Raw genomic sequence first — 18,652 nt, 5'->3', positions numbered from 1 at the left:
ACATAGCAGGGGTCACCAAAAAGATTTCCAAAATCATGAGCAAACAAGATCCAGGTTCGATTTAACACGGTGCATAAAATTCGTGATCTGATCCCATTTGTGAAGGACAAGATCCCTGACATGCAATACACCGGCAGTAGTTGCATTGGGGAAACTAAGCGACATGTCTCGGACCGTGTTCATGAACATAAGGCAGATTTTAAACACGGAGGACTAACACCTCAGCCGTGGCTGATCATTGTTGTAATGCGGTTGGCTCCCACGAAATTGATTTCTCGAAGACGAAGGTACTTTGCAAGCCCACTGGCTTTAAACAAAAATTCGTTCATGAAGCCATCCAGATATAAGTCATAACTGGCTGTGATGTTTCCATCTTGTCACCTTCCGATGTTTGCTTTATTTTACTAAAGATGGGATGAGCAATTCCATGTCCTGCAGTGTCGCCCCTGCATTGGGCATACCACAAGTTGTTAATTCCATGCGTCTACCCTATTAAAATAACCATCTCCGCTTGTTTACCAGGACGCTTGGGCTACGCCCATTTTAAACCTTTAAAACAGCTTGCCTTTTGTGGCTTTCCCCCTTGTTTCCACCTGATGATGGTCGCTTGTGTTGTGATCGAAACGTCGTTGTTTTTTGTTCATTTTTTTACCTATCTACGTGACTTTTCCAAACGACCCAAAGAATAGGGACAAAGTTGTCCACATGATGAATACAGCATTTGTATTTTAAATTATTATTTTACTGTAATAAAATCTGCAGAGCTAATGTGTATCCCCTTCAGCAAGAAAATGCACCTTTGAAAAAATATAAATGATGGGTTTAGTGGAGCATAAATCAATGAGAGTAAGCCTCCTTGTCACCCATAACGTGACATCGAGAGGCCTGTGAATGGTGCCCATTGTCGGGCACGTTCTTGGAGAGGGTGTGAACATTTTTTCAGCCACCATGATGCATAGCCCACCGCATTGCAGCCTTGGGTTTCATTTATAATCTGTGAAGAAACGGAAAATGTAATCCAACCCAGAGTGAGGCTCTTTCACTCATTTGTGTCGCATTGTTATAGAACGGAGCATCACAGTGTCCGTGGCTAACCGTAAACAGCTTAAAGGGCGGCCACTAACTGGGGCTCGCGATCGCGACGGGAGCCATCTTTCACACATGTGTATGTATGCCTGTGTGTACGTTGAACTTCTTTCGCACCGTACGTAGCCAACCGTGCTAATCGGAGGTGATGCGAGCGAGCGCACGTGCATGGCCACGCTGAGCGATGCTGGGTGTTGGTGGCACACACCTATCGCGTGACTTTAGCCCGGTTGGGGTTGATGGCATCATTCCATGATGGGAACGCCGCGACTCTAATAATGCACCAATCTCGTCCTTTTAACCCTCTGCTTGTTAAGAGGGGGCAGTGTTGTAACCGGTGAAGCATTTCGATTTTACGATGCAGCTGAAAGGCCGATTGATATGACGAGTCAATCTCTCCTGGGATTTAATTCCTAGCCCTTCAGTACGTGTCCATGTGTTCGTGCACATGTGTGTGTGTCTTTGATGGGGGAGTGGTGGCACAGCGGTTTGTACAACTGCTTTGAGCCTGATGGCCAGAGTTTGATTCCCTGCAAAGCTTCATTTTTTGGTATCATAGCACATACATGCATAGCACATACATGCATAGCACATACGTGCACATACGTGCTACGTATGTGCTATGAGGAAGGGCCATTTCCCAAAACATCATCTTTTATTTATTCCTTTTAAGGTCGGTGTTATTGACCAATAAGAAGCTTGTTTTGTTATTATCTTACTGTCTATATGGGTATCTGTCTGCACAGAGATCCAATGTCAAACTCTGGACAGTCATTCGTCTTCGTATAGCTCTTGTTGATGTAGAATAACGCCTGTGATGTTACATAGAGGCGGTCGAACCAACTGATTTTGTCGGGAGTAGTGGAGTGGTGAATCATCGCTGTGATGATGTCTCCTCCTTCGTATTTGTGGATCGGGCATTGAGTCGTGATGTGTTCCGTGGTCTGGGAGACCACAGTCTCGGCACACCGGAGAGAATTTAATTTCCCATTTGTGCATAAAGTATCTGCATCTGCTGCCATGGTTTGTCATTAATGTAAACTAAAATAAATGTTACATGTTTGTTAGTGTCAGTAATTTAAATGACAATTTGATGCTTTTAATTAAAATGACATATCATGACCCATAATTCCATTAGAGATGATGATAACTTAAAGGAATTAGATTTTTTAAAGTACAAATGAAGAGGTTCTTATTCGTGAAAGTAAACCCATCCGCCGCTTACAGATGGTGTTTTGATTTGCATCCCTTGAACGCAGCCGCACCTAAGGGTGAGGGCCCAAGGTAGAATCTCTTATCCGGGGATCAGTGCCACCAAATTTACTCTGTTTTTGATAAGTTTGGCTTTCCAAGGGTACGGGTTCAAATTCCACAGACAAACACTCACCCGCTTGGGAGTCAAGGGGTTTGATGCGAGCCGTTGCCTCTGTATTTGGTCAAACATCTCATGGCGGCACAGAGGCTTGCAAGGCAGCGTGCGTGTCACCACACCAAAATCATTCTCTTCAAACGCCAGCTACAGCCTCTGCTGCTGCCGCCTTGAGCTGCGTGCTCGGAGCACGCCGCTCACAAGAGGGCCACCCTGCTGTGCCGCCCGGCCTGCTCGCGTGACTCGCCCCGTGGCGCTTGTTTGCAAGCGGTGGCCCCTGTGGCTGGTGTCACGGTTCGATTGCTCACCTGCTTTGGGTCATTTTCTGGAAACATGTGGAAGAGCTGTGCAAGATTTCTCTAAAAATGTAATAATAGAGTCGTGGAATGCATTCTGTAATGATACCATTAGGATTTATAATACAACCCCGTTTTGAACTCACGATTTTCCGATCGCGAGACGAGCACCCTCACCACAGCACCAGATTAATTCCCACCGGGCAGTAACAAACACATGATGTCTACGGTCAAATTATAGAATTGGCCGGCTTTGTTAACGTGTCGTCACCTTCAGCGTTTGGCTCTGATGTTCAATAGGAAGCTATGGTGTCATACCAAGTTTCAGCTGTGTATCGGCCCAACCCTTTGGCATCACGTCTGGGGTCTGGGCGGGGACCACCGTCGACTGTGGGAAAGCGCGACCCCCCATAACCTCTCCGTCGAGGCTTCTGCCTTTCCCAGCCTCCGCTGGTGCACACGACAATTGGGAAGGGCCCGGTGCGCGTGGTTAGATGGCGCAAAAGTGCGTGCACTTGGCAAGGAAGCAGCTTCCTTGGCTCCAAAAGGCGCATTTCGCTCATACGTGTGGCAGTAAAGCGCTCGCTATCATTTCTACATTACGTTGTTGGAGTGAGAATAAATTCACTAGCACGATGGTTTGTGCTGTGAGTTCATGCGATAATGATCTGCTACTAAACAAACACATTACAACAATGTTTGTATTCCGAATGCCACCTGTACTTACTTGCTGTGGCTGCTCTGAGCCAGTGATGGAAATTTCAAATTGTTATGGTAGAGGCCTCTCTACCCATGGAGAGTTCACTGTTTTTGGATTAATGGGAAATACAGCCCTAAAACACAAAACACGCTTATCTAGTAGATACGTACCTAGGAGCTGTGTTCTGGGCTGTCCTACATCACTTTGAAGCTCTGTTAATGATAAAAAGCCTTCAAAATTACCTTATTGAGCTATGTGGCGAGAGCACTGCAGTGGCTTTGCATTTAAGAATATGGCGGTGGAGCCACAGTGTTGTTACTGGACCAGTGCCTTGGCTGGCACCTTGAATAGTTTTTTTGTCACACTATTAAAGCTTCACACTCATGTCAGACAGTTGGGGATACACAACATGGTTTTATAGTACCTATATATTTGGTTTTTAAGCTGTTTCTTCCTTTAAAGCAACCACCATTGATCTTCTGCATCATCGTTTTGATGGATCTCATTCACTGTTTCTGATGGATATTATCTGACAAATTTCCACGAGGGTATTCATAGGCCACATATATGAATTTGCATTTAATAATATTTTAACAATATCCTTAACATGGTGCTTCATTTGATGTGTGCTGTGTGTGGGGCTATTAAACACGTTTGCATGCCTCTTCGTTTGCTGTATTTCACCCTATCGAAGTCACAACTGACAATAGCTTTAAAGGCACGAAGGTTAATACGTCTGGAGCATTGATATTAAGTCGGGGAAGGTGTTTTCCTTCGGCATGCGAGGGTAAATAAGTCAAGCATGGTTATTTTTGCTATGCATTGTTTAATTACCGACAGGCAATTTCTCAAATTGGTAACAGCAGCAGCATGGCCACGTTTGACCTGATTATTTTACGACTCTAGTTCATGCGTCGCTGACATTTTGAAATGTAATACCCGCAATGCGACTCAGAAGATCACTTGGTGCTTTTACATTTTAATGTTACTCATTTTTCACGAAATCCTTTTCAGTTAAAAACAAAAATATAACTTTAGCCTCGCGATAAACTGAGCATAAAGCGAAGCCTTCATAAAGCTTCACTATTCCTCTCGAGGAGCTTGACTGGATACAAAAACAACCCTGCCTTCTGTGCGCAAAGCCTTTTTGTTATGTTTCTGTTTTCGTAGAATCTCAAACGAACGATAGGGAAGAAAGGGTGAGATTACTGTCTATGGTGCAGAATGAAAACGGGATTTGGAGCGGCATAAAAGAGGGATTGGAGGATGCGGAGAGGCTGCGTGTGATCGTTATTAATGAGGAGCCTAGAGAGGCCAGAGGCGGGCACGAGGGCACCCAGACGGGGCCACCCGCTGCCGCTGCCGGACGCCCCTGTCAGACATCCACCTTGAAGCCAGACAAGAAGGGCTCACTCCGGCCTGGACAGCGTGTTGTGTGGTCGGGCCGGACAGCGCGGGGTGCTGATCCCAAAGGCCCGGTGGACACGCATGCCACGCGGTGTTTGCGTCGGTCATAAACCGGGTTTAAGTTCGCTGTGAGGAAGTTTAAAAGTTTAATGTATTGTTGAAGGTGGGGTTTACACGATTATGGCTGTTTCTGGAAACTGTGAAGTCAGTAGTTTACTACCAGTTAAATATCTGGAGTCCAGTAAATGTTCATTTGTGTTGGTTTTCAGCAACGGTGGTAGTCCTATGGAGACTCACCCCAATGCTCATGCGAGCAGGAAATCACTTTTACTTTTTTTTTACTTGATTGCATGTAATCTTGTTTATATAACAGCTTAAAGCGGCATTTTGGACATCAAATGCAAATCCTTCAACCACTGTCATTGTCGGAAATTTCAAATTGTATCGAGCTTAGTTCTAGGGGTCATGGGACTGACAAGGTCAGTTGAATCGACATCTTTGTTCGCACTTCCAGATGTGCGCTGCTCCCTGGTGGCTTGAGGGAGCGCCGTCGCCCGTGCTGGAGGACGTGCACCGATGTGTCTCCCGAACCCGCCGTGAACCCACCTCGTGGGGCCGCGCACGGCCACAGAGGCAGTCGGGGTGTTTTACTCACAGTCAGGAGGTCCTAAGTTCAAATTCCACTCGGGAGTAAACTCTGCCCATCTTCCATCCGCGATTGATACAAATGAGTGCGACTTGCTGGGATGTCGACAGCAACTGGCTCAGGTCTGGCCATGGAGATGAGTACCATTCGGTGCTCGTCTGAGCCTAGAGGCACCTTGAAGTGATGTTATCGTCATTGTTGTTGTAGCAGTACTCATCATCATCAGTTTTCTCTTGTAACAGTCCACCAAGCTCCTTCTCCACGGTGGATGTCTTCTCGTACTCGTTTACCTCCCTTGGCTGCCACTGCATCTTTAGTCTCCACCACCGGCCCCATCCCCTGGCGCGATGCGTCTTACTCAGGCCCACTTACTCTTTTGAGTCACATTTATGATGGAGAGGTGCATGCCCAGAGTGGCATTGAGAGGCAGAGAGAGGAACGCATGAATCAGAGCAAATGCATGTCAACTATGTATCCTTGGCAAAATAGTTTTAAAGGTATGACCATCAATTTTTTGCTATTTTTTATAGCAAGAACTTTCATTGTGTAATTATTTTTAACCACAGAGTATCCCCTTGAAATAATTATATTATGTCCACACACGCAGCGCAGGTGCACATAGCTGAAGTGTTTAAATGCAGGGAAATGCAGCTTGGATTGAAAGGGGCTTGTGAACGTGTCCACTCTCAAGAGGGAATGACGCTTTATTTTAATGCAGCGTCTCGGGAGACGTCCGAACAGCAGTGTTACCATGGTTACAGTTCCAACAGCAGTGTTTCTGTGGTTACAATCCAGCAACACCGTCCACCCGTCACACTCACAGCCCTCGCATGCAGCCAAATTGAACACGATACTCACAAGCACCAGGCAGGCCCGTGAGGATCAAAGGGTTAATCAAATTAGTCTTTATCACTGCCAGTGCACTGCCTTTTTATAAATACATTTCTTAACAGCTGGTCCATGGTGGAGGGGGAAAGATTACGGTTGTTATTCTTCCTTCAGCAAGTGTCCAAGATGTGGGTTGTAACGCAGCCAAACTTGCAATTAAAAGGCATCCTTAAAAATGTGTAACCCTAAAATTAACACTTCGAGAGCGTGTGCCTGGTCTTCATCTCGTAGACTCCACAACCATCATTTTCTGTGCAATGTGACTCAGTCAGTACTTGATTTATTTGGTTATTAGATCTTTACTCTCCACTCCTAAATAGTCACGGCTTATACCGGCCCATTTTAAAGTAGCATTAACAAACACATACACATTTTCTACAGCAGCCAACACAATTGCAATGCACATATATACCAAATACATGGTTTTTACAACTTGTGTTTTAAGGAAGCTGTAAATCACACTGTTGCCTTTAAAAAATATTGTTTTTCAGTCTTACAGAATATTTTCATGGTGCCCATATGGTTGTTTTGTTTACTGGTTTTGATTTGCATGTTTATTTAAATACATTTACCTGGTTCTACATGCGTGCATTTCTCAACTATGTTTTGTCCAGGTCTTCCTTGCCAAAGAGACATGTTCTCAGTGGTGTGTACCCACAGTTCTATACAATGATGCTGTGGTGATGATGATGATATTGTTACTCAGCACTGTATAGTGTATGCTTGGGTCTTTCGGTAGAGACCCAAGAATATGAATTCCTGCAGTCACGAAAGCTTCAAGTCAACATTTACTGTATAGTGATTATAGAAATAATTTAAATTAGGTGGCAAATCTTAGTGTATTGATGTTTGCCGTTACATGGTCCTCATGCACACATTAACAACAGCGTTGCATCTAGTTACACATTCTAGGCAGTTATCACATCAGAAGTATTGGAGCCTTAACCTGAAGGCGCGACACTATAATCACAATAACATAACAATAACCTGGACTGCCTTTCCTCGCTCCCATCTCCCCGGCCAGATGCGGGGTGCTGATAGTAGCCACTTGTGTGTCTCGGCCTAGTAATTAGACCCCTGCCTGTTGTGCTTGGCCTCTGCTCGGAGCGCACATTGCGATGGCTGGAGATACAGAAAGTGTGCGCCTGGCTGGCTGTGGCCCGACCCGCGGCTCTCGCGCGACATTCGGCTGTTACTTCAGTTAGGCCGTCACAGTGGGGTTCATCACAATGGGGTTCATCACAGTGGGGTTCATCACAGTGGGGTTCATCACAGTGGGGTTCATCACAGTGGGGTTCATCACAGTGGGGTTCATCACAGGCGCATTCCCTCAATGTGACATCTCCGCGCGCTTCTACTTCAAGTTACACACCGCCGCCTGTGTCCTGCGTGAACGTGCCGTGGCCAGCTTGCTCGGTGACTCGGCGAGTTGGGTGAATGCAGCGTCAACCAACGCATCAAGGGCTTAATAGACAATTGGGTTACATATGGAATATATGTCCGTATATATTCGCAATGTAAAGGTTGCAAGTTCAAATCTTCCTTGGGGTGGGTTGACTCAGACCATCATCCCGCTGGGGTCAGTAAATTAAGTACCACTTTTTGGGAAAGTTAACAGTGGTTGTCATACTCTTTTCGTTCAGTAAAGCCACGTGACTTTACCGAGAGAACCAAAGAGTATGCATCCCTGCAGTCGTGAAAGCTTCAAGTCAAGAGTGGTTGTCCTGTGGAGAGACTCGCCCCCACCATAGGGTTGTGGAATTTCCATCACTGGCTCAGGGTTGTCAACTAGAGTTGAGCACCGCCTCAATGCTCATTTATGCAGGCAATGACTTTGACTCTGTTATTTTCTACGTTTATACATGTCCCTTAAAACGAAGCCTTTGTCTTTAAGGGTTGTAAATCAGGTGAAATATTTCATGGACCAATTCATGGACTTTTGTGTAGGTATCATGCACGTAGTTTTGTTGTATTATGAAAACAAAGAGATGTCGTATCATCTCGATATTGTGTAGGTATAATGTAAATATCGTATATGTTAAATGTAGATATCGTGTATGTATAATGTAGATATCGTGTATGTATAATGTAGGTATCATCTAAGTATAATGTAGATATCGTATATGTATAATGTAGGTATTGTATATGTTAAATGTAGATATCGTGCATGTATAATGTAGGTTAGTGTGTAGGTATAATGTAGATATCGTGTATGTATAATATCTTCTGCCTTTTCACTTTGGGATCATGTCTTGAGATGCAGTCACAGACATGATTTCAATCCGGCTCTTTATGATTTTATTCCATTACTGCAAGCAATGCTTGCTTGATTCAACTTACTACTTCACCCGTGAAAATTAAATGTGCACGACATACCCTGACCTACGCGCTACCCATGAGGTGACATCTGTTTCTCACGTGAAGAACACAGCAATCGAGCGACAACTATTAATTGTTATAAAATGTCCCATGGTGATCAGTGGAAATGAGTGCTTGTGTTTTGTCTGTGTCTAACACTACATAAATAACCTTTATTACAGCCGCTGAGAGCCCATTGAGATACACATCACAGTTTCCAGCACTTCACAAGTGGCGGTACAATAGCCGTAGAATGTTGTTTCAATAATTTATTTATTTTCATATTTACGCGGTCTCACTCAAAAATTCTCTATTAAGGATGATATTGGTCGCGAAAGCCTACGTGTTAAACGTATTCAAAGAGGTCGATTGGTTCATTTTGTTTTCTCTTTACTCCCTGATACCATCAGATTCCAAATGAAACATTGTTTGCCAGGGACGAGGGAGGACAAAACATTGAACTTGCAAACTCTGAGCAGCCAAGTGCATGGTGCCTTGTGGAGAAGTGATCGGTTTGAGTGTTGACGAGTACCCCGTGGGGCTTGTCAAGATGTCAATTAAGTGTGAAGCCATGGGCCTCGACTCGTGTCACCGTTTGTGAGAGTGGAGGGCACTTGGACTAGGTGGCAAGAGGTGCAGCTGGGGACCCACCCGAGGCTAGCGTGGGTGGTGGCAGCAGCACCAGGACGTGAGGGCATTGCGGACGTAGTTTGAAGATGGTCAGACGTCTGGGGACGTTGGGTTTGGCGTGTGCTTGGAGGGTGGTGTCATGTACCATTGATCGCTGGTTAGTCATTAGCAGCGGTTACTCAAAGTGAAGGGCTCAGGGCAAATAGATCTAAGTCAGAGGGAGCAGCTCTGTGATTCACTTATGAAAAACTTAGAACAAGTTCTCAGTAAAAAAAAATGGAAATGGATTGTGAAGAAAAGCATTCAGCAAAGAAAATAAAGCATGGTCTGTATTGGCATGTGTTTATTGTCATGTGCGGGTTTTTTATATTTATTTTTGTCATTTCATGTTTATCTTCATAATGTAAATATTTCTGCTTTTCCCATTGCTAGAGTTTGTCAGACTTTTCAAGCCAAAATGTAGTTTCATTGGGAGCCTTGCAAGTATGTTCCATTGGGGTTGATAAGTCTATGTCAATAAATAAACTTCGTGTAAGTGTACAATTATACACTTTTGTAATGAGGTACTGAACATTTAGATCGGCTGATTAATTATGAGTTATAAAAGAACAAACGTTAAAACATTTGAAAACACTGGACACAAGCTGTAAAGTGTGTTTGAGCTAAAACATGGCTTCTGTTTACACAATTATGAGGCATTATACAAGGCTGAATTTCAATACTTTTTTGAGCCGATGGAAATACAGCTCTATTCCCACAGCACACTGGCAATGACAAGAAGGTATTTTCTCAACAAAGTGCTCAATGACCCACAGCGCTTGCTACAAAAAGCGCCCCAGTTATGTTCATGCTTCTGTCGAGATCCATGCCAACCACACGGCAATCACATTGGCAACTGCTTTGAAATGTAATTACAGAAACCCAACAGTGGAACTGAAATCGCTTCAGGCACTGGCAGTGAATGTCGGGTTTAGACGGTTCAGTGCTAAGCACTTGCCACTGCGTGCCACCTGCTGAAGAGCACGCTCCCGCACGGCCGGGCAGTGAAGTGTAACTTTTCTTGCTCGTTTCCATTTCATTGGGGGGCAGGCGTTTACAATTTCAGCTATTTAAGCTTCAAAACACAGTATACATTGAGTAAAACGCCCAAACACTCTGCACAGTATATACGAGAGCTAAAATGACAATTTCGCTCTTCTTATTTATGTTAGCGGCTCTGAGCAAGTGGCTGCAATTCCACAATAGTATGGCGAGAGCCAGTCTATCCATAGGACAACCACTTTCAACTTCCAGTCGATTTTTGTACCCTTTGTGGCTCTGGTTTTTGTTGTTGAACATGTAGGCTGACAAGGAACATGAAACAAAAGCTGAAAAGCGCACACATAGGCGTGGAAAGATACAAGCTGGGAATTGCACTTAGAGACAGAAACAGGAACACTTGGATCAGAGAACAAACGGCGACTAAACATTGAGCATTTACTCCGAAGAAAAGTCATTGGGTTTGGACCAAACAAGTCTCTAGAAGGGATACGAGCCACTTGATGGATGGCTGTTGTTGATCCTTTATTTAACCAGAATATAAAGTTATAGGCCTAATGAGACACGAAAAGCTTTTCCTCTGTTGCAAGGGTGACCCACGCCCAAGAGGACAGCCACTGCGGAGATGGAGCGGTGCGATCATCTCCGGTGCCCAAATGATCCTGTGGCATCACAGGACTGTAAAGAATGATTATGTCAGAAGGCCTTCATCCAACAGTGTATAGATAATGCCTGATGATGATGGCCATATTGCGTCGGTGTAGCCTTAATGAATAGTGCATCACACTCTGCGCTGCCACGTGAGAAGGTTTAGCTGCATCTGGTGGTGTCACTGGAGCCCGTGTGCACGCTCACCACCGGCGCATGGCCACTGCTGTCCGAATCACCTCATCTCGCTCTGTCTCCACGGGTTTTAGAAACGTGAAGTACTGGATGTACTTGCCATGACCTGATAACAAGAGCGTCTAATGACATCCCCCATCCCCGCTGGATTTGTGGTACAATTTACGACACTGTAAACACAGCGAGGGGCTGTTACCTTTTCTGTGAGCTCCAGTGCATTACGTTCAGCAGCATTTTGCACACCGTGTGTAAATAAGTTGTGTACAGTAGTTATGTTTCCATCCTTTTTAGGTCCCTTATTATTCGAGCTGGATTAGCCTCATTGATGGGCATGCGTCCAATTGGACTCTGTAGGAAAAAAACACACTGCCCAGGCCATAGTCCAGAAGACCCTGGCATTGAGTGATAATTCATTATGGGCACACTCTCACATATTGTCTATGTGCTGTATTGAAGAGTATCTGTACATGATCTTCAACACTATCTGCGTGGTCATAACGGTGGTTCACAAACATATTAATATTACAAATGAAAAATAAGTGCCCCGTTCCTCTTTAAAATCACACGCAATACTTTACAATGCACGAGACTATCAAGATATATGACTGTGTGAGCTAACTGACAATTCTCTTTGGAACACAAGCATATAAAATATAACGATTTGTTTGCTGAATGCTTGAAATAAAACGTTGGCTATCATTTGTTATACAGAAGAGACTTTGTTTGAAACTGAGATGACAAACAAGGGAAAATTATAAATTCCCTTTCAGATCTCTCTTTATACATTTGTCAGAATCCCATTTAAAAGAGCTCAAGCAAAACATTTGCTGTTAGCGCCGTTTCAGTATGAAGCAGATAACTTTTAAAATGGATTTGAACAGGAATGTAAATTAGGAAATAACGCAAAGTCTTGCCTTCATGTTTCTTCAGGTATTGCCGAGTGTTTAATTGCAGTCCGTGCTCGGCGCAGATGTGTGTAATAAATATGCCCTTTCATTTCTATGCCCCTGTGATTAACATGCCAAATGCTTTGGCTTCATGTAGCAATATGTTCACACGCAGCCTGTTAGTTTCGTACGGTGCGAAATAAGTTCATACATACATTCATTTGTGGGGAGTTTGTTTTCATGTGGCTCGTTGCATTGTGTCCTTTAATGCCCATCGCAAGTTGATGCTGCACTTTCGTTCACGTGCCCTCCGCCAGGTCCCGGTGTGTGCCGCTCGTTCCTTGAACCGTGAATTCGCTCTGCTCTGTGCCAGCGATTCGGTGCTGCCAGCGGTCAGAGCGCCGCGCTCGCTTGTAATCAGACAATACCATCCATAATAGAGGTTTTTTGGGTTAGATCGCCACGTAAATATATAACTGTTGTGTCGTTAAAACCCGCCACCACCCGACACAGCCAACTAGTAAGAGTTGTCACGTAAACAGAACGTGCCAATTCATCACCCGTACAGCACACGGGTGTGTTGGAGAGCCAAGCCTATGCGTTAAACAGACAACACCATATTAACACCCCTGTCGGTGATTGACTCAGCCTCTCATATCTCTGGGGTTGATACCATCAGTACCACTCTTCAGGGGATTCAACAGTGGTTACCTTATTCTTTGTGTCTTTCGGTGAAGCCACGTAGATAGAAAAATAATAAAAAAAAATAAAAAATATCACGACGTTTCGATCGCAACACAAGCAATCGTCATCAGGTGAAAAAAATATAGCGGGAGAGCTTCTGAGGCAGGAACAAATATAGCGGGAGAGCTGCTGAGGCAGGATGTTATAAAGGTTTGAGATGGGTGTAGCTCAAGGGTAAGTGGGCGGGGCTAGAGATGGAATTTGCGTGTAAATGTAAGATCGGAGAGCTGAGCTACCTCCACGACTATGAAGCTGTGGAGGTGGCCATTGTATTGTGAGATATTAGCATGTCAATGTAAGAGAACCACCGCAATGGTGGCTGTGTTAGTGAGACATTTAGCCTGTTAATGTAAGATTAGCATGTCAATGTAAGAGAACCAGCACAACGGTGGCTGTGTTAGTGAGACATTTAGTCTGTTAATGTAAGATTAGCATGTCAATGTAAGAGAACCACCGCAATGGTGGCTGTGTTAGTGAGACATTTAGCCTGTTAATGTAAGATTAGCATGTCAATGTAAGAGAACCAGCACAACGGTGGCTGTGTTAGTGAGACATTTAGTCTGTTAATGTAAGATTAGCATGTCAATGTAAGAGAACCAGCACAACGGTGGCTGTGTTAGTGAGACATTTCGTATGTTAATGTAAGATTAGCATGTCAATGTAAGAGAACCAGCACAACGGTGGCTGTGTTAGTGAGACATTTAGCCTGTTAAAAAACGAGGGCCACCGCCACATCGAGGGAAAGGAGCAGCAGTGACTGTGTTAGTGAGACATTTAACCTGTTAATGTAACTCTGAGAGTCGGAAATAACTGCTCACATCGACAGGTAGGATGGAAACATCACAGCCAGTTATGACTTAAACTGGTTAATAACGTCCTTCCAATGATTGCTCAGTTTGTACCGATTTTCTCGGTTTAAATTGTGTCTGTGTTTATATATCTGAATGGCTTCATGAACGAATCTTTGTTGATAGCCAGTGGGTTTGCAGAGTACCTTCGTCTTCGAAAAATCTATTTCGTGTGTGATCACAGCGTTCAAACAATGATCAGCCACGGCCGAGGTATTGGTCCTACCGTGTTTCAGATCTGCCTTGTGTTCACGAACACGGTCCGAGACATGTCGCTTAGTTTCCCCAATGTAACTACTGCCACAGGCACAGCTTAGTTTGTAAACGCCGGGGTATTGCATGTCAGGGATCACATCCTTCACAGATGGAATCAGATCACGAATTTTATGTACTGTGTTGAATCGAACCTGGATCTTGTGTTTGCTCATGATTTTGGCAAGGTGATGGTTTTGATTGGGTCCTCAGATGATTCTTTCCCAACGGTTGGGGTGACAGCTTTACGGATTGTGTAGTCCGAATATCCATTCATCTTGAGGGCTTGGTGTACGTGCTCCAGTTCACTGGCGAGGTGGTGATGGTCGGAAATACAACGAGCTCTATGGTGTAGAGTTTTGATGAGGGAATTCTTCTGGGCTGGATGGTGGTGGGAGTCAGGTTTTAGGTAGGCATCCGTGTGGGTGGTTTTCCTGTAGACAGAGTGTCCCATTGAGCCATCTGGTTTCTTTTCGATTAAAACATCCAAGAATGGTAACTTGCCATCCTTTTCCACCTCCATGGTGAATTTGATGGCTGGGTGTATGGAATTGATGTGGTTGAAGAATTGGCCCAGCGCTGGTAGTGGTTACCTTATAGAGAGACTGTTGTGGGAGCAAAGTAACAGTCTGTCTCAGCTATGCCTTGAGAAAAATGTTTAAGGGTGCTTTATACATTGAAATTATTAATATAAAAATGAAATCCACAATTTGTATAGATATTTATATTTCTGACTTTTTGTTAAGTTGGTTGGGTTGTAAGTAGATTTTCTGGAAGCCTTTTTTATTGCATTGCATTTTCCTGAGGCACCTAAATTAACACTTGCTGTATTGTCACCATTGTGGGTCACAATTTGATTGAGTAATCATAACATTGTTGTTGTTGCTGCTGTGGTGAATGTAAGATCTTTAATTTCTGCAGGGTTTCCATGACACCATTACATACAAGATATAGAAATCGAATGCACTCGGTGGTCGTGCGTGTGATTCGATGCATCTGTCATCGGTATTATCATACATTTTCCTCACTGAATCAATGCTTTGTCACGTGCGACTGTTTAGGTGCTTTAGTAAGTTGGCGTTACATAAGTCCCGTTGCTTTGTCGTTGTGGCTCAGGTGCGCAGGCAGGAGTGCCGCGTCGGCAAGGCGAGCTGCCTGTTCGTGACCACACCGCCCATGTTCGTGAGTCCTCGGAGTGTCCCTCCGCCCGCCGTCCTGCACCAGCTGATCACCCTGAGCGGCGGCTGCGCCACCCACACGCTGCGCCAGGCCGGCATCTACGTCGGGAATTACCCAGTGGGCAGGAGGAGGGTGGCCCTGCAGGCCGTCAGTGAGAAGTGGCTCCTCGGTGAGTGGAGACTGCGGAACGCGACCTGTTTCCCACGTGGCTTCCCACGTGGTTCTCCGGTGGTGTATTGTTCCGAGGCAGTGGCAGTGCGTCGTCGGCATGGGTCCCGATGCCAGGAACGACTGGCACCGCCCTCTCCATTGTCCTCCCGATTGCAGCCGGCGCCTGGGTCCCTTTGGCCTTTGAGCCCCTTCTGCCTTTGGGCCCCGGCGCAGGTGCACAGCCTGCACACTCAAACGCTCCGCCACAGCTGCGGAGTTTAAGTTTTGGTATTGCCATGAACATATTACACAAAACCCTACACCATGAACATATTACACAAAACCCTACACCATGAACATATTACACAAAACCCTACACCATGAACATATTACACAAAACCCTACACCATGAACATATTACACAAAACCTGACACCATGAACATATTACACAAAACCCTACACCATGAACATATTACACAAAACCCTACACCATGAACATATTACACAAAACCCTACACCATCGGGCCCATTGCATCTCCGACCAGCACCACCTAGCCAGTGAACTGGAGCACGTACACCAAGCCCTCAAGATGAATGGATATTCGGACCGCACAATCCGTAAAGCTGTCACCCCTACTTTGGAGAGAGAACATCTGAGGACCCAATCAGAACCATCACCATGCCATACATAGCAGGGGTTACCAAAAATATTTCCAAAATCATGAACAAACACAAGATCAAGGTTCAATTCAACACAGTACATTCGTGATCTGATCCCATCTGTGAAGGATGTGATCCCTGACATGCAATACCTTAGTGTCTACAAACTAAGCTGTGTCTGCGGCAGCAGCTACATTGGGGAAACTAAACGACATGTCTCGGACTGTGTTCGTGAACACAAGGCAGATCTGAAACACGGTAGGACCAATACCTCGGCCGTGGCTGATCATTGTTTTAACGCTGTTGGCTCACACCTACATGACTTTACCGAAAGAACCAAGAATATATAGTCTACATTAGTATTTTTATTTTTCTATCTACGTGACTGTACCGAAAGAACCAAAGAATATAACTTAATATCCTGTTGAAGTATTGATGGTTTTATGTTCACAACAACAGTTTTTATACAATCGTAATTTAGAATGTGTGAAAATGATCATCTATTTACTTGTTTCTGCCATAACTGACATAACGTATTTATGGAATTTCTGTTTTTGTGGATTGAGTACATTGCGTAAGTCGTCAGCTTAGCCAATCATCTTCAGGTGAAGTCAACAGAGGTCCTCATATAGAGAGATTGACACCTGTCATGTGCATGTGCAATTTACCCGACCAGCTCAGGGCTGCTACTGGAGATGAGTTCCGTTGAGAATAATAATAATGCCTTTTGAGTTTTAGGCTACGGGAGGTACCCGGTTCTGTCGAGCTGCCTATGAAGGCCGACACTTGTTCTGCTATCAAGTCAGCATGTCCGAGATCAAGCTCACAAAGCACATGTCCTCTGGATCAGCCAATTCCACTTGACACCTTGCGTTCAGTGATAACCGTGCCCTGTCCCCTACTTGGGGTCACTGCTGATATGACCCCTTGTGAGCTTTAGGAATGCACTTAGCAATCGTCTGCAAGCACAGCCTGGCGGTTTCTCACCTATGATTGGAAATATTTTTATGAAAATTATGATTTTACCATGAAGTGGTGTTTGTCATTATGACTTTTGAAATCCGAGTCTGCGGCATTAAGGGTGACGTCTAATGAACACAAAACAAGTTGCATTTGATATATTCACAATTCAACGTGATGTGTCTGCCTCATCAGCCTAGCTCTTTAAATATGTGAATGAACGCATCTACATCACATATGACTTTCTTTTATATTTTCATTTGACGTTAATAAAAGGTTTACATCTTCACCTAAAACACTACGTGACTTTAGAAGAGGTTGGGGCACAGCAGTATTTTAAATAACGAGTGACATGTTTCATAGTCATCATCAGTCTGAATTGTCCTTACTGTCGCTGTTGGCTAAAGTAGGAACACCTCATCAAGGGGATGGGGAGCAGGGTAGATAGTTAGTTATATCCGTAGAATTTCACGACGAATATCAATTCATAATTAGTTACTCTGAGGTGAGATCATCGCGTGGGTACAATGACAATTTCAGTGATACCCTCTGCCACCCGACAGAGCCAATAAATTCAGGTTGTCACGTGATGGGAAAATTTGCCAATTGATTTGGTTACTCAGCAAATCCGGACCCGCACGCGTGAGGCACCTGGGCATGGTCTGTGTGTGTGGGTGAGCGGTGTGCCAATACGAGTGCGCATGGCCATCCACGATATGACCACTAAATTATATAGAAACAAAAACTGCATTTCGAATAGTGTTTCAAAGTCCACAGTCTCACGATAGATGTTAAGATACAACCCACAAAGTGCACAACTTGCATTGAGGAATAGTTCAGCTCCACACTGTGCATCCTCTAGCTCAGTATCAGTTCAAATTCAGAATCCGTTACGGGTGATGACCTGCGATTGTTAAAGCCAAGCGGCGGAAACTTAACTTGGCATCCCTCAGGAAGTGCCAGCAGCCTCGGGCAGATGAGCACCTGAGGGAGGGATGCGGACCCCTTAATGGCGAAAAGTCCCTCTGAGGGCGGATGAGCTCACCTTGATATATCGGACGGCATGCACAAATGTCAAGGAGCCTTGGTCGAGTGCTCGAACGAAGCTGTGAAATTGGCAGACAACAGATGGCATGGGAGGGACTTCATTCAGATCCATCATTGCTGATGAGGAGATGGATGGGAGCTGATTAAGAGGAAGAAGAGGGCTCTGTGTGTTCTGGTCAAGCAGGGCCAGGCCTCGGCACAGGAGGCATACTGCCACCTCGGACTGGCACGCCAGGGCTCCCAGAGGTATGGTCTGGCACACATCCTGCCTGCCTGCCTGCAGGAAAGAAAATTCCTGAGAAATGGAAGCAGGATCTCTGCCATGTGGTTGCCCTCACTTTGAGAGATGTTTGGGTGTGCGTCCTTCTCAGGTGCAAGAAGTATGTGTATGCAGTTGATAAAAAAAAAAAATCGTGAAAGAATGCCCCTTGTGAATGGCAAGGGAGTAGAGGTGGTAAAGTCAACCATATGTGCAATGCTTGTACACGCGCACGCTCCCACAACCGAGTTGCTCCACATCACCATTGCCTGTTAAAGTGCAATGTTGTTTCCCTCTTCTGTACTGGAGAGAACACGTTAGTTAGAAGCGACTACAGGGCTACACACTACCTTTAATAATGCCGCAGGTGCATACCACAGCACAACACAAGTGTATGTGTTGTT

General features: G+C 44.8%; 1 protein-coding gene across 4 annotated transcripts in view; it reads left to right on the top strand.

Annotated features, from left to right (window-relative positions):
• MCPH1 (microcephalin 1) overlaps window positions 1–18,652 on the top strand; it is a 113,982-nt gene that overhangs the window by 88,415 nt on the left and 6,915 nt on the right. For all 4 annotated transcript variants that reach the window (XM_078856302.1, XM_078856303.1, XM_078856305.1 and 1 more), the window contains exon 16: window positions 15,109–15,340. In XM_078856302.1, the coding sequence (XP_078712428.1) occupies window positions 15,109–15,340 (232 nt within the window). The remainder of the gene's footprint in view (window positions 1–15,108; window positions 15,341–18,652) is intronic.

The sequence above is a fragment of the Lampetra fluviatilis genome, chromosome 5 (genome assembly GCF_964198595.1).
Source record: "Lampetra fluviatilis chromosome 5, kcLamFluv1.1, whole genome shotgun sequence".
Lineage (NCBI taxonomy): Eukaryota > Metazoa > Chordata > Hyperoartia > Petromyzontiformes > Petromyzontidae > Lampetra > Lampetra fluviatilis.
Note: the sequence above shows the minus strand (reverse complement) of the source record. Positions and strands in the feature narration are given on the sequence as shown.